The 17,470-nt window shown below is 38.6% G+C and overlaps 1 protein-coding gene across 1 annotated transcript; it reads right to left on the bottom strand.

Moving 5' to 3' along the window:
• Nucleotides 1–884: 884 nt before the first annotated feature.
• Nucleotides 885–14,899, bottom strand: spsb1 (splA/ryanodine receptor domain and SOCS box containing 1). The gene is given in 4 exon segments (XM_056733971.1): nt 885–1,055; nt 1,058–1,153; nt 3,349–4,228; nt 14,665–14,899. Coding segments are annotated over 3 exon segments (819 nt in total). The 5' UTR covers nt 4,043–4,228; nt 14,665–14,899; the 3' UTR covers nt 885–1,026.
• Between the last annotated feature and the right edge of the window lie 2,571 nt (nt 14,900–17,470).

The raw sequence follows: 17,470 nt of genomic DNA, 5'->3' as shown, positions 1-17,470 counted from the left end.
GTCTCTATGCAGTCCCATAAACAGGTTAAAACAGTCTTTTTATGAATAAAACAAGCTAAATGTTGTTGTGTGGGACTTGGGGAAGCTAATCCTCTTGACGATTAATGACTGCTACATAGTTTCACAGTGATCACATTCTTTGATTTCATATAAAAAGGACTTTAAATCATGGCTTTCTTTTAACATACCAGTATCGTGAGACAGGCACTTCAAATATTGCATTGTGAACAGAGAAAAGGGACTTATTGACTAGTTGGACAATTATGAAAGCTAGTATAAATCACTAGCATTGATTGTCATGAATTCCACCCTCTCAACCTCCCACCTCATAGACAGGGACGTCAAATTTTTTTCCAATGCCAGGCGGTCAGATATACAACTAATAGCAGGCTATTTTTTATCTAGCAGGATTAAACCCATCAGCATATACTGTGTGGGTTGCTTCAATCTTTTTTTAACCCCACAAGTTCACCAAATCCAAAGTTGACTCCCCTACTACATTATACGGACCGGTAGGATATCATTCATAAAATTTTGCTACAAAAGGTGCCAATATTAATATCCAGATATTTCTGCTGGTTGTAAAGTCCAAAAGGTCCTGACAAGCTATTGTATTTTGCATTGAGTCTCAAATTAATGATGTGATACAAGAATGCCTAAAGTAAGCCAACAATTCTTTAAAATAAAAAGCTCTTAAAAAGACAAATATCTGTTAGCCATGATTACAGAGAAGGTTCTTGTTTTCTTCCAAGTATCTCCCACGGGGTTCCAACATAAACTTTCGGATTGAATTTCCAGGATATGAGCAAAGCAAGGAAAGACTTGCAAAGATTCTTGACTGTAGAAGTGTTAAACATGAGACGCCCTTGATTGAACTTTTTTGGTACCATACGCAGTGATTCAGAATGGCACCACACCAAAACGATTGAAATATTGTACTGAAACAGGCTTGCCAGAAAGAGTAAATCCCAGAGACAAATACAGGCGAATGCTATGCCTTGAACTGTTGAAAAGGCACTACTGTCATCATTGGTAGAGCAAGTAGTTCTTAAGGAGGCAGGTAATGGCAGTCCATGGATTTCACACAGTCGCTCTCTTCCCAGTGCCACCCGAACAGATCGTCTACAGAGGTCCATTAAGGGCAGAGGTTCAGCTGGAGAGACAAAGATATTTATTAGAAACAAGTTACAATCATTGTGCCAACCTTAAATAGATTTGTAAAAGTTTGTGGATAAAGAAAACTTTGGTTGGTCACATAGTCATACACCAAGTAACGACTAGGTTGGTTTCACATTTAGTTCGAATGCCTGGTCCAAACACTAGTTCGCTTAAATCAAGTTTATAAAGAAGTAATAATTTAAGAAGCAATAGGTTTAGCATTGAGAGAAAACCAGTATAGATGATTGCATGCAGTTTTTGTTTATATGAGCATGTTTGTCAGCGTAATATTAAAAGTCTCAAATGGAAGTAACAGTAAAATAAATCAAAAGTCTGCTCTAAAATCATGCAGTCGATGTAGAAATGACAAAATAAAAACATTTTGCTTTTGCGGGTACTGCAGACATGAGAAGGGATATAAAATACATTTCTGTCCAATTTACTGCTTAAATTTTTATTACTAGATGAACCACCGATTTTGCACATGAAGTCTCAAATTTCCAAGTAAATGCCATTTTCTGCATAGCCGGTTTATTTATATGCATGTTAACGCATGAAAAACTGGTCTCTTTGTTGAGCTGATTTATGATAGATAACCATTTATTTTGCGCGTGTAAACGCACTCATTGTGTCACATGTACACGGGGTACAAAACCTCCTTAAAACACTCCCTAATGAGCCGATTTGGAACATCAATATTCACACTGCCCTAGTTTTCAGCTCCAGGTGCTGTGCATTTCAGTACGCTTTCCACACACCAGCACCTGTTCGGACATTGAGGTCACTTCATAAAAAAGCACACTTTGGCTAACAGGACGCTAGGGAAACTAAACAGAATGATGTTAAGGATAAATTAGAGTGCCGTTATACCTCGTTTGAACACAAGCATGACGAGGAATGCATTAATGCGACTGACAGAAGACAGACACTCAAAAGGAAGCCAAAGCCTTGGAGTCACAAGGCTGAGTAATACTCTGGCTTCTCGTCTTGCTCTCAGACGCGATGAGAATTCTCAAAAAACTGGAACACCTGCATACTGAACTCATGAGTTATGGACAACAGTAGCGACACCTCCCAGTTTCAGACCTCCATTAAATGTTGGTACAAATGGCTTGCGTAATTCAGATGATAGAGGGCATGCAAAAAATTATCCCATGAAATACGTTGTTTTTCACCATAAGGCATCATTAGCAGCCAGGAGAACGTTTCTACGGACTGCGGCGAGTTACTCAACAGGAGTCATGTCTGGCGTTCTCAGGGACAGCTGCGAGTCTGGCCCCTCACCTGCATCCTTTCATTATTTGACCACAAAATAATACGGTCATGAAAAACATCTTTCGAAATTGATTCATTACGGCATGCTGGATTAGAGGATGGAGGGAGTCTCATGCAATCTGACCGAAGGCACATTATAAACACAAACCCTAGTTTTGAACAAAAAAAAGCTTGACTCTGCTCGTTATAATGGCCATTATAAAGTGATATTTTTAAATATCACCCGGAAAATTCTCAACGGTGAATAAATGTTTTATACCCAATAAAAATTCTCAAACAATGATTTTAATATTTAACAATGTAACCAAACACCCTAATGTACATAAAAATAAATAATTTCATAAATTAAACACTTTCTACATGGAAAATCTTTTTTCATAGTAAAATACCTGGTCACAATGAAATGAAATATAATTTAACGAACAACATTTCAGTCCCATGACCTTCATCGGGTTAAGGTCGTGGGACAAAAAAAACTTTAATATTTTTTATTTTTAATAGCCAAGTTAAACAGTGTGCCAGAAGTTTCCTGTCTTTTTTATTAATAAATTAAACCAAAAAAATCTATAAAAATGTCAGTATTTTAGGATATATGAAGTTTGTTTATTATATTATTTTTCTGTTAAATGGACAAAAAAAATTAACAGTGGAGTCTGCTTGTGAAATCATGTGAAAAATGAAAAGTGGTTAGTTTAATGATTAGCTTCCTGGATGTGAGATAAAGAATGATGTCATGGTCTTATCAGGTAAATAAAGCTGGCTTCATTTAATTAATGGATGAGAGAAGTCTTTCGCAGTTGCACAAGCTACGCTCGCTACGTTTAACAAACCACAAAGTCCACATTGTTATACAGAGAACTCCACATTGCTAAAAGTACAGACAGCACAATGCAAGTGTGAAATTATGGTACTTACGATCGAGTCCATTTATGTACCGGATTCGGATTTCACAGTGTCCCCACACGGCGCTCACTACAGGGTATAGCTTTCTTCCTTTGAGTCCCCTAAAAGCAACCCCCAAGTACTGCCCATCGACAATAAAGCTTAGCGTCCCCTCATCCATGTCCAGGACCACCAAAAACGAGTCTGGGACGATAAAGGTTTCATCTGGTTCAAGAAAAGCTGGATAGGTCCTACTGGGCTGGTTCTTGCCATCGTGATGGAGTTTGTTGCGTCCCAGGTCCCAGCCCCAGGACTCGTTATTGTTTCCTACAAGTGCAGTGTATCCTACAGAATGCAGTGGGGCCTCACCCGTCGCTACACCGACAATGGCATGTGTGCCCCGCTGGCGCATGGCCCAGCTGATCTCCCACACGTGCAGTCCCCGTGTGTATCCCACTTGACCCCGAATGGCATCTGTGCTCTGGGCAACAGGGTGCCGGTGAAATATGAGTTTATTCTCCTCTTTCACAAAAATGTTGAGCGACCGGTCGTCATTGTTCCAGGAGTGCTGGACTTGGACGTCCTGGGAGGATGGTGGCATATCTAACAACATATCCAGACGGGAAGGTTTGGTGTAATCCAGGGCCTGCAGCTCTAGTTTGAGAGGCCGAAATGCAGGGTCCCGCATGTCCACAGTTTTAATGCCTCCCGGAACCTTCTGCCCCATGCTCTGGGTGGTTCTGACAGCACCTCGTTCCCCCTTCAGTCTCAAAGTGCAGCAAATGCCCGAAAAGAGGTGCAGCTGGGGTCCACTCCTTCTCCTGTGCACCTCCACCAATCAGGAGGCCAAGGTGACTGTTTTTGTCAGAAGTTGCCAGGAAACCAGGTCAAAGCAGCTGCTGGTTAAACTCACCTGGGAAGATAAAAGCGATAATGAGTGCAACATATCAATTTTCCTATTGTTGCCTTTCCACAACACAACCATACATGCAAGTTATAAAAACATGAAATGTAGGTAAAGTAAAAAATATTTTGAGAAATGTCTCCATGATTGTTTTCATACAATAGAAGATAGTGGGCTCCCGTGTTGTATGGTACCACTTCAAAATATCTTTTGTGTTCTGCAGAACAAAGTCATACAGGTTAAGAATAACATGCAGTAAGTAAATGTACGAATTTTAAGTTCCTTTAACGGGACAGTTGACCCAAAAATAAAAAAATTGTACTAAAGAGTTCCGGCAGTCACATGACCGATTCGGTTTACACGGCCATACTGGCAGGCATTAACCAGGTTTCCGTCGCACTTCAAAATGCGCAAATTGAAATGGCACAATGACAAAACGCCCAATGGAAACACGTTAATTTCACCCCGGGGTGCTTTTAACATGCATCTATAAAGAAATGGATAGCTTTCGTGACCTGCAGGATACTTATAACTACAACTACCTCATCAACTTATCCTTCTCCAGCGACTCTTTAAAAGCCTGGAGTGGTGAAAATTTACGTGAATTTTTTTTATGGATATTCAACTTGGAGTCTGACGGATTTAACATGCTTTGTCTTCATTGAAAGGGTAAGTCAATTGTCTTGTTAGCTTCAATAATAGTCATGCTAGCTGTTCTTGTTTGTAGATAGTCAGCATAGCTATATCACTGATCTTGTAGGTTGAACATTCCCAAAAAACGAAATGACCCTATATTGAAGCCATGGGTGGTGGTCAGACACGATGGGGTTGTGTTAGGAACCCACTGTGATTGCACAGCTGGATTTTGCAAGTATTGCTCTCATGTGTCTCGTTTAGGATTAGGCATCATAGCGACCGGAAAATATAGTGGTGACATGCGTTTGTTAACACGTTATTGCAGTTAACCATTTATTCATCTATCGGGGATTCGGGATCCTTTGGAATAAGATAAAATAATTTGCCCTTTGCTCCCCTGCCTGTTCTGGCGTTCTAAGCACAGCAGCTGTCAACCAAGTTCAAACAGTACGATTTGTAAAGTCAAAACAACCTGGCTTTAAATTATTGTTTGACCACTTTTAATTCCAATACCGCTCGTGCGGTCCCGATAGCCCGCCAAAATGGCAGAGTTTAGGTTTCATGACGTCAACCTCCAGAGCTCTATTGACTATTCGCAATAGGAATAAAAATTACTATGGTCAAGTCAATTGGGACCATTTTGGGGTGAACTACTCCTTGCCCTCTCCCAAACGTGTGAACTACAACCCACAATAAGCATGATTTATGCATTACACAAGCTGATGTTTAACTTTGTATTAATATAAGCACAAATGTCCGCACATTATCTGCTTTCAAATGACAATGTAAAAAAAAAAAGTCGCTAGGAGGTGCAAGAAAAAACCTTGATTGACAAGGTTTCCTTGACCCAAGGTCAACCAATATCTTCCTTACACTAAATCTCTTTCCTCACAAACAGCATAAAACTGTTAATGTCACAAAAAATGTATTATCCTATCAGTCACATGCTCAATGGCTCACTTGTATTTACGGTCTACACTTATATTTACTAGGCCAAAGCTCTTCTCAGAGTCCTATTACATCACATGACAAGACTGAGGAGAACAACCTCTTGCTTCACCACAACCTGCTGCTGTCGACTGAATCACACAATGCTCTTTAAAAATAGGAAATAAAGGAGAGAAAAAAGACAGGGCATTTCCTTTTATAAGCTTCTCTAGTCTGAAGATAACAGGAAAAGCAATAAAGCATGGCTTTAAAAAACATAATATACAGTGGAGCTGTTCTCATGGATAACCACAAATTCCGGCCGGCAATATTAGACCAGACAAGGTCAGTGCAGGCTAGGTAAGAAATCATTAAAATGAAGAGAGAATAGACAGTGTTGTGCATGTGTGTGAAATCCCCTTCTAAAGTCCTGGTTTCCAACACAGATTTATATAAAAGACTGGATTGCATCGAGAACGCTGAACCAACGGCAGGAGGTGAAGCCACCAGAAGTGATAGCAGTGCCATTGCTTTTATTTTTGATCGTCCTTTCGATTAAGATAATTTAACCGTATAAGGCGTTTAGATATAAAAATAAGGCCTGGTCTCATTAATATACGACACTATCATTTTTATTATATATTATCATTAATGTTTAAAAAACTACCTCATTACTCATTCACATGTCTGAAAAACATTTCAAAAGTCTAATGTACAGCATGGCAATGAGCAAAATGGCTAGCTGAAAACAGGGTTCCAGAATGAGGCGCTGAAGGGGCCCAAGGGTAATTGAATTGTAGACAAGAGTTCATTGAGGAGCATCTCAGCTCTTTCTCTGATACAAGTAAACAACCTTTTCAAAGGGTCACACCTCTCCGTCACTGCACCACCCGAGCCAGAGAAGCACTAAGAAGTGGGTGGCAAGTTTGTGAATCCAAACAATATAGTTTTCAATGGCTGTCCAACCTTTAGTAAGTAGGAAACATGTTAATTTGCACACCCTTTATGCTTGGACCAATTAAGCTCCGTGGCGGAGGACCAACCCAGGCAGTCTTTAACAGAGCTGTTAGGACAGTTTTAAATGAGCAATCACGTTGTCGTGCGATACCCGGCAGAGAGGTGATGTCATTCTGCAACATCATCTCCACGCTTTGTCTGGTGGTTTTGCATGATGCTGTCTGGCGAGTCATATGGTGGTGACACCATGATCTGTTTTTGTTTTTTCATTTTGGTGCTTATGAGCAAGAGCGTTGCAGCTGGTTGGCGGTCTCTTCTCTGTATAGGGCTGATTGAAATGCGGAGGGGGCTCTGGGGATTTGTCAGGCCAGGGGAACAGTGGCAGCTTTTGTCTTGACCATCAAGATCACATTTAAGACTTATTCTAAACCTAGACTAGTCCTACCCACTAAAATCTGTGACCTCCTGAAGCCCTAACCTTTGCCCTACTTGGATAAGGGGTGACAATGCCAGGTCCCTTTTGAATGAACTATTGACACCTGGATCACAATACAACATTATTTTCACGCTTTACGTTTAGCCTATTCTTATTCACAACTGTGGTGCTTTGCTGAAGTACATTGATTTCGGAAACTGGTTAAATAGAATGTGTGCCTTGATTGAATGCTAAAGAACTTCATCTGTTCGGTGACGAAAATGCACAAATGATGGACTGTCTATGTACGTACTCCGTGCAAATTGACAGACAGAGCAGAGTCAGGGACATGATCTTGGACAGGTTTTAATCATGAAACTGAGGCATCTGGCAGCTAGCTGTGAGAGAGGGCAATACTGAGAAAGCCAATGACGACAAATCATGGTGTCAACCCAAATGCCACACAGACGCTCTATTCCAGGGGTGGGGAACCTTGATCCTGGAGGGCCACGGTCCTGCAGTGTTCATTAATTACTTCAGGATTACTAGAAACGTCACGAAAGCTCCGTTTGATTTAAACTCTGCAGGACAGTGGCCCTCCAGGACCAAGGTTCCCCACCCCTGCTCTTTTTAGACAGTAGGCATACTATGGTATGGTGTGTAAAATGGCAAACAAATAGAACTTTAATTTAGAATATAAAAAACTCCCAGATTCCATCTAGGTTTTCAAATGGAATTGGGCGTCTTCTATAAACACCTCATAGTTATGTGAATCTGAAACCAGCATAATTATACAGATCCATTTAATTTCACCTCAAAAGTTTGGTAGGTGATGGCCAAAAACCTGTTTCCTAGAATGAGTGCTTATATTCTACGGTAACTATATATCTAAATAACCAAGTTATGGTATGTAAAGTCAAACCATGTCACGCCACAAATGTCACATCTTTTAATAAGCCCCTACTTCTACTCGGGTTTGCTTGTGTCCTCTTGATCTGTGTGTTTCTTCACGTCCAACAACCAGAGATGCAGCACTAGTTAGTCATGCCTACTTATTTACATACCACAATACAAAATGTAAAAAATCTGATGCAGTCAACAATTTATTCCCTTAGTTGCAACAGTACATTTTACTAGAATGTAGTTCTAAGAAAACTAACCATTTAGTACAATTTAGCCATTATGCTTTAATAATTTGGATGCATTAATTAAAAAAAAAATTATCCTGTTATCTAATGCATCACTAAGCAATTATTACTAAAAAGGCACTTGAGATTCTCAATAGTTTATGACTCAAGGTCTTATGTTGAATAACTTAGTTTCTACATTTTGAAGAACAGGTTCTCAAACCCCAAGCAAAAATTGGAATAGCTTAGGAACGAATAAACTATGAATCACAAAACATTGTATTTTAGAAGAGAGTGCCAAAATGAACCGGACTCACCCAAGATAACACCAATAATATCATTCAGTTGTCTAACAGGGCTGAGGACTCGACAGACAGCTGTCGAGTCCTCAGCCCTGTTAGCAGTTATGAGAGAACAGGATCGCTCTGATCTATCACTCATCCACTTGACAAGTTCAACAGCCTTATAGGCCAGGCAACAGCAGGTGCCATCACGACAGAACTCAACCGCCCTGCTGCAACACCCATAGGACACACCAGAACCAACATATTCTAATAATATGTATGCAGTCTGACAGGAATCTCCTGAATGTGACTGGTTTGTTTGAAGAAAGTGATAATGACTGACTCAAATTTAACTCAAGTAGACATAACAGGCCTATGTGGAGACCAAAAGTGAAGTGATGCAATTCTTGGCTTGATGGTATATACTAGGGATGGGCATTGAGAGCAAAAATAATATTCGAAGATCGATGAGAACAATTCGAAGCCTATTCGAAATTCACACCCCTCCCCCCATTTAAGCTTCAAATCCGTGACGACACACTGCTTTATCGATTATGGAATAGGCAATCTTACATAAAGCCATTTATTAAGATAACGCGCTGAAACAGTCATATATTAACAACCGAATGACTGCACTTATTAACAGTAAGTCAATCAGCATCAACCGCTCATAATGCTAGGACATTTCCTTGTAAAATATGAGCATCGACATTTATACCAACTCTAAAACAGCAGTGTGATTGATCAAGGAAATATAATAAACGCGTTAAAACAACCGAATGACGTCATTGATGAAAAGTCCGGAACGATTTCATGAATTAATAGCTCAAAAGGCTTTCATTTCTATTGTCATGAAAGTTTCTCCAGTCTGGCAGTGATCGTATTTCTAGACTATCAGTTAACTCAGGCTGTACAAACTCCATAAGATTTTTAAAGCCCTCTCCTTCGACAAAGCCGATCGGAAGCATATCATTAGGGATCTTCTTCGTAATTAAAGCCGTTATTTGCTCCGTCCGTCTGGCATCCAAATTGGTTGGTCAGACCATAAAACTAGCAACTGATTGCTGACCTGTGTATGGACCTGCTGGGTGCTTCGCCCTCAAATGACTGTGCATTGTAGTTGTTGATCCATGATTAGCCAGCTTTGCATTGCACTGCACTTTATACGCATACATTTTATTAAAGGACACCCACACAGAACTCATTTTTGACAGTCTCAATTTATCGTATCCGTTATGCCAAGCATGTCTACAGTGTGCGTAACATCTTTAAATTTTTTTGTGAGAAAATGTTTTGCTCCACTGTCTCTTGACTGACAGCCTTTAGGTTTAAGGTGTGTCGTTCTTGGCAGTGCCACGCTTTGGTTACATGAACACGTTTCGCGTGAAAACACAGCGATTTTTCAAGATCGCACACACTATTCGAAATTCTATAATTAAAAAACGAATCTAATATTCGAAATTCGTGACTCATCCCTAGTATATACACCTTCATATCACCCCAGTCAACTTAAGATGTAGCATCTGCATTCATTTGCGGCTGTTGTGTCAACATTCACACAGGCAACTGTCCTGTAGATTTCATCCTGTACTCGGTCAACTGTGATATTTTAACCAGCATAACCCATCCAACTGGATTTACAGTCCTTATCTTACAGGTAAAAAGGTGAGGCCAAGACTTGCATAATCAAGTCTCGAAAGAAGTTCTCCAGATATTACAAGGAACTACTTCACTTGAAATTGGAAAAGCCTATGTCAGTGTCCAAAACTACCTACCACTATCCTGTGTAAAAATGAGTGTTGTGTCCGTGTGTGAAAAGCAGTGGATGGTCTAGCTACCTGCTTTAACCCAAATTTCTCTATATGCATCAGGTGGATTTTCCATTCCTTGATAAGCCAAAGTTAACAAATCATAATTTAAAATGAGCTGGGGTAATCATTTCTTTTGAGTGATATGGGAACAAAAACTTATTCTTAACGTAAAATTGTACCCGTTTAACAAAAATCTAGGTAAATTATTTTTGTTTGAGTACTAGATGTTTACTGCAGGTCACATGACAAAAACAATGTTGTAATATGTTACCCTGGATCACAAATCCAGTCTTATGTAGCGAGGGAACATTTTTAGTAAGAGCCAAAAATGCTTTGTAAGGGTCAAAATTATAGATTTTTCTTTTATGCCCAAAATCATTAAGATATTAAGTAAAGATCATATTACATAAAGATATTTTGTAAATATCCTTTTGTAAAAATATCAAAACTTAATTTTTGTGAGTGGATGACCAGTAACAGTGCCTCTTATCACCAACTTCAAAGGCAATTATCTCAATATTTTGATTCCTTTGCACCCTCAAATTCCAGATATTTAAACAGTTATATCTTCATTCTCCACCAGATATTATCATATCCTAAGAACCCATACATCAATATAAAGCTTAATCATTCAGCTTTCAAATGATGTAAAAATATAAATTTCGAAAAAATTACCCATAAGACTGGTTTTGTTGTCCAGGGTCACATATGTCCACATAACAATGTACATATATTGTGAACAAACACACAAAGTTAATAACAAGCAGGGCATTCTAGAGCCGAACAACTGAAAGCATGGTGCTGAAATACAAAACATTCACATACAGTAATTATGTTACATAAAACTATGTAAATCAGCAGGAATAAAAACAGATTGTGAAAAGCTCAGCATTCATTTGTTTACAGTTACTGCTGTGTCAGGGCTTAATGTATTGTAATCCTCATGAGTTATTTCACTAATTTAGCAAAGTTACGTAAGCAAATGAAACGCTCGATTTGACAAAGCCAACAGAACAACAGGAGAGCATGAGGTGCAAAGAGTCTCAAAATGATCCTAATTGACACTCATTCAACGGAGTATACAAGCCTTGCACTGCATCAATAATAAGATATCAAAGCGATTCACAGGACCTCAATCACCCTTGGATAAAATGGAAAAATAGATATCATCCATAACAAAAAGCTTTCTTCACAAAAAGTTGATTCTGGTCTGCTAAAACATGGGATTTAAACCAGATAAACATGTGCTGCATGACTTTAAAACAGCATAAACCAGAGGACTTTGCAAGTTCATCAAAGAGAGAAAGATAGATAACTAAAACAAACCAGTGGAAAAGGTTTCTTGGCAACCATACAAGATGCCTGAGCAAGTATTAAAAAAAAAAAAAAACTTTATTCAGCAAAAATCATAAGGAATGTCTAGTTTTACTCTTAACAAAGCCAATGATTTAATCTTAGCATTTTCAGTTCAAGGCAAGTGTTACAGACCCCACACAAATACATCGCAACCATTCACTGATGTCTGTAAAAAAAAATAATAATGTTTTAAGAACTTTAAAACTTACAATTTCAAACCCAGGCCATGTCATTAAATATTACTAGGGATGCACCGGAATGTTTGGCAACTGAAAAACAAATAATAATTGGTTTAAATTTTACAGATAATGACGTGTGATTTAAACAAGCAGCAACCAGCGCAGAGAGAGACATGCACACTTTATGCAGCAGACGTCTCCACAGTGTGTAGCGCATTTTGAAGGGACACAAAGACCCGTAACTTGTGTACTCTAAGAGAAAAAGTAATGTATTGTTTTCTAAGCCCACAAGGTGTTTTACGGTTTTACATCCAGACACACATAAAATTCAAACGCCCATATAAACGTTTCAATATACATATTGTCCCCAAATTCAACACAAGTTAGAAATTTTCATTTGAAAGCCCTGTACAGTGGTGGCGTGCACACAGTTCTCTGTACTAGACAATTTGTCAAAGTAAGTTCTCTGCATCCCGGCCATGAGTGCAAATTCGGAGTAAACAATCAGCTTTTGTGGGTGGAGCTTGGAGGGGAGACGTGAACTGCTTGTCAGTCAGAATTGCTTGCATGGATGCCGTTTTCGTTTATACCTTAAAATGTTGAATGACACTTTTTAATGAAATGTTTAGTTGTAGGGGTACAGAGTACAGAAGGCCTACATTATTTCAGCAATCAGTTATAGGCCTAATATTGGCCGTTTAAGGGAGAGGGCTCAATTTTGTGTATACATTTATTAATTTTTGCTCAATTTTATTTTAAGTTATATTGTATCATGTTGAAATGAACATGTGCAAAGGTATGCTCGCTTTACTCCTGCTCAACGAGCGCCAAGCGAGCTCAGCTTTCATGGGAATAAATTGAAAACGCTCGCCCTGCTCCGCAAACGATGCGAATACAACACTTCAACCGCAATAAACAAAGAAGAGACGCAACAAACATCTTGTTCAGTTTAATTTCATCAAGTTTATCGAAGTAAAACCAAGCATTGCTGTTCGCTTTCAATATGCTCTTCTCTGTGCTCCGGACTTGGACAGCAAACTCTCGCAACAACTAATCAAATCTCTGCCCAGCTAGCACATGTACATCAGTAAGATGTCTGCTAAAGATCCGGAAAACAGCAATGTCTTATTTGTTACATACAAGTAAAGAGTCTGAGGATTTTAAGTATTGGGTGGTGGGTCGCACACCAGATGCAAAAAGCTCAGGCGCACAAACTTGTCTAGGGCATCTCGGTTATTAGTGTGGACGAATCGAGAGGTATTCCCAAACAAATGCATCTTGCGGCACTTCTGCGTTCAGTGTGCGACCCCCTTAAAAATTAAGATAATTTCAGGCAGGAGCAAGGACCCTATTTTTTTATTATAAACACTTTCCAGCAGAGATAAGTTAGGACCCGTGGTACTATGGCAAAGGCTTTTAGCAGAGATGTTGGAGAGCAAGATTGTCTTAAAATCCCCCGCAAGGAGTTTGATGAGATTCAGATCAATGTGGGAGTAACATTGATTGTAATATTAGATCTGTAACAGAACAGTTCGAGTATCCTCGTTTATACGGTTTATTCCTTTACCCAATTATTTGCGAGGTTTAAGTTTTTATAAAGCATAGCATTGTATGCCTGTGCAACACAGCAGTTTGAGAGTGGAGCAGGCATGTTGATTGGCATTGTAGTGGGTTTGTTTGTCGATTTAAAAACATTTTTTTTCATAAATCGCTTACAGCACCTTTAAAGTGTTGGCCAGACATCTTAGTGATACAGCTGAATATTAGCGTTTCAAACTATTAACAAAACACAAACAAATCATTTGCATGAAGAAGTGAGTATCAACCACAGACTAATCTGAAAACCACAGGCCCAGAAAAAAAAAATGAATCAATCAATGAAATGTGACAAGTTTTGCTTGTTACAATAAAACTGTTAAATTGATAGAAGCCACCATTGACATTACAAAACCTTAAGGAGACAATAACCGTATTGGCACGGTATACCCCAATTTTAAAGGAGGTCAAACGCTCAATCTTCCTGAAAACATCACGCATCACTGCAGAAGACTTACCAAATCCGCGTTAACCTGTTACTCTAGTCAATGCTAACTAGTTGCAGGACAACAGGTTAGTATTATTACAAAAAGAATAGAACTTGTTTGTTTGATTGTTCAACAGAACAAATAGCTCCACGCCTAATGCTCCAGTTGTTAAACCGAAAGTAAAGCATTTGTAAGCATACGTGTTACTACCCTAAAGTACAACTAAAAACCTTACATTTAAAAATCACAATTCTCGTGCAACTTAGATACTTCAAACTTACGTGTGCATCGAGCTTATAGCGGCTAACGTTTACTAGCCTTAAGTACAAATATAACGAAAGGGGGGCACGCTAATCTCTTAATACTGCTTCCATTAAACTGGGTGAGAAATTAAGGACGACCACAAAACATCTTTGTAAGTTTTAAGAATAGAAATAGTAACGATTAAAATGTGAATATACAGCAATAAGCTCACCAACAACCACAGGAAGTAACATTAGTTCTTGTTTAGTGCACGCTAATGAATTATTTACATCGAGACACATAAAGAGGCGCGTGTGCATTTCAGTTCCTGCTTTAGCTTGAGAAACTTCAGCTGGTCGAACACGTCGACGGGATGTTTGCTTTTGACAAACCTTGAAGGGAAAACGCGTTGTGTATGCGTGTGAACACACACACACCGACTGGACAAAAGACATACACGTTTTATTAAACTATAAGAAAGCGTACCTGCAACTGAAGCACGCCGAAAAATACACCATTGGCGAAGGAGTGGAACCTCTTTCAGTCGATATTCCCGTGCAAATCCATGTCTATATATTCTCTTCGTGTCTTGTTAGCACAGGGTTGTATTTGAGTGAAATGATGGCTGCTACAGCGACAGAAACATCTCTCACGTCACGTGGTCAAATAGCTCCCAGCTGCTGCTGAACGTCCCTCCCAAATGAGCTGAGCTGTTGTTGTTAAGCTCATTTCCCCTGATAAAGCCTGCTAATTGTGCACTACGTAATGATGCTAAGCAATCTGAACGTGCATGTCGAACATGTGCTTGCTTGGGAGTGTGTTTGCATGTGCTCCGTTTTATTTTCATTTTAGATCACTCTTGGTAGTTGTAATTGCTAGAATTAAATTCTGAGTAGGCCTGTGAGGTTTTTGTGGATACCATTACGAAACAAAATATATAGGACTTTATATATTGGTAAAAGTAATGCTATTTATTAAATAATACCATCTCATATACTTGAACCAACCGTGTGCTTATATTTTTTTAATATATGAAAAGCAGCAATTACTTCTGTATTATTCTATACTTTATTATTCTTTCTGTATAATATATTTGGATATTGTAAGATAACGATGAATTATTCTATATGTTTTAACAGATGTTTCATTATTTAGTGTATTGGAAAATATAGTTTGTGTGAGGGTATATTAAGCAGTATAGTTGTATCTTGTATCTTCCCCTGTATTTGCAAGATACAAAAAGTGTGTGCGATGTGTTGTTGTGCTTTAAGCTCTAATAATTTTCAATCATGTCCGTGACCAAAATCGACATTGAGGGGCTATTTTAGTCAGAACAAGGGTTGATTATATGGGTTTTTGGGTGTTGGATCCCCCCACACACACACATTCACACTCAGCATATTGTTACCATCTTTCTTTGAGTTACAGTTATGCTTGCTTTCGTTTTTAGTTTCAATCTGATTGCACCCAGACCCTATCTGTTGCACCCTTTTCAATGGTGACAACATTTCCATGCTTGAAGACACTGATTCATGCGGCTGCTCTCTTTATGACTCAACAGACAGCGAGGCACCTTGGCAACTCTTACTGTCTGGAGAGTGTGTTCTCCTCTGTAGACCTTATACTATATACCACTTCTCTTCAACTCTATGTTTGCAAGTGTCTATCCTAAATTGTTTTGTTGGTATTTGGGTTGGATTTAATAATGACCTTAAAGAATAGTTCATCCTAAAATAAAATAACTATTCTTGTGGCCGTTTAAAACCTGTATGACTTTCATCTGTTGAATACACGATGAGAAAGATTTAGGAATGTTGATGGTCTTATACAATGAAAGTGAATTAGAACAGAGGCTTTCACCCACATTCTATCTAAGATCTTTTGTTCCCCATGTGTGAAAGACGTGATGTTACATAAATTATACACAAATTAAGGTTTTCGGTTGAAGTATTCCTTTATTTCCAAAACACACCAGGGGTTTGCCGCCCCTCAGGGAGTTGTGAAATATGAAAGTGTTGTACTGTCCCCTTGTGTTCAATCTAGCTACTGACGTATCCAAATTTGCTTAAAAATGCCAGAAATCATTTTTTTCAATCGGTAAATGTAGACCAGAGTTTGCTTTAGCCCATGTTTAGAAAGTTTAAGTTTTTTGTGTAACACAGCCCAAAAATGTTAGTGAGTCAATGATTACAGAATTTTCATTATGGGGTGAACTGTCCCTTTAAGTAAGGTTGGATAATGCCAACCAAAGCTGGAAAAACATTGACTGCATATACTTACCATGAGCCTCTGGTACCTTGGCTCTTAAAAATATAAAAACGTATTTATCTTGACTCCTTCTTTCCTGCTCATAAACTAATACAAATCATACAAAATCTTAGTGGAAGAAGTTGCTGTGATCTTAGAATAATGCTGCCAGCTGTTAAAGGGAGTTTCCTTAAAATATTTAGTAGATTGTTGCCTAGAGGAGCAAAACAATAAGAAAACAATTTGAGTTCCAGTAAGTTAATGATTTGTGCATAGGAAAAAAATAATCCAAAATGAAATGTTACGTGTGAGTGATTCAATACTGAATCCATTTGGAAACTACTTACATAACAAATTCTCCTGCGTCCTTGAAAGCTACTTTAGATGTTTAACACCAAATAAAATGTTTTTTTTTTCCATGGTCTGATTCGCTTTTCAACAGCAAACATACAAATGTGTCTTGGCGCTGTGTTCCTCACCTGCTGTGTTTCCTCAGCAGAGCACCAAACATCATGCACAAGAACCTCATTCTTTTTGGAAGTGGGCTGAAGGAATGCATGCGTGAGTTACATTTCTTAAGGAAAAGGAAATTTACTGTGAGCTAATTCTACAGACACACAACGTTCTGACATATTCACTCTCTCTGAGTCATTCCTTCTGCAGGACAGACACATTTTCTCCTGCACAGATTCTGTTTATTTTATGTGCAAGGCATAAGTGAAGCCATGCTGTGAATTGAAGGACTGACATGATGTCAAATACGGATACAGTATACTGTAAAACAAGTTGCTGTGATGTGTTGTACAAAGGGATTTGTTATCAGCCAGGTCACGCTGAGATGCTTTTTAAACAGTATTGAAGTAGTTACTGTGCTGGGCTCTTATTGGCTGCCCTTCTTTTTGTCCAAATTATTCATTTTTATCCATTATCCCTATTCTTTATTAATTCATATTTTCAATTGTAATGAAATGTTTTCAAAGTTATATTTATTTTTACAGATAATTTCAAATAAATGCAATTGCAATTACATCATATGATAACAAGA

The sequence above is a fragment of the Triplophysa dalaica genome, chromosome 20 (assembly GCF_015846415.1).
Source record: "Triplophysa dalaica isolate WHDGS20190420 chromosome 20, ASM1584641v1, whole genome shotgun sequence".
NCBI lineage: Eukaryota > Metazoa > Chordata > Actinopteri > Cypriniformes > Nemacheilidae > Triplophysa > Triplophysa dalaica.
Note: the sequence above shows the minus strand (reverse complement) of the source record. Positions and strands in the feature narration are given on the sequence as shown.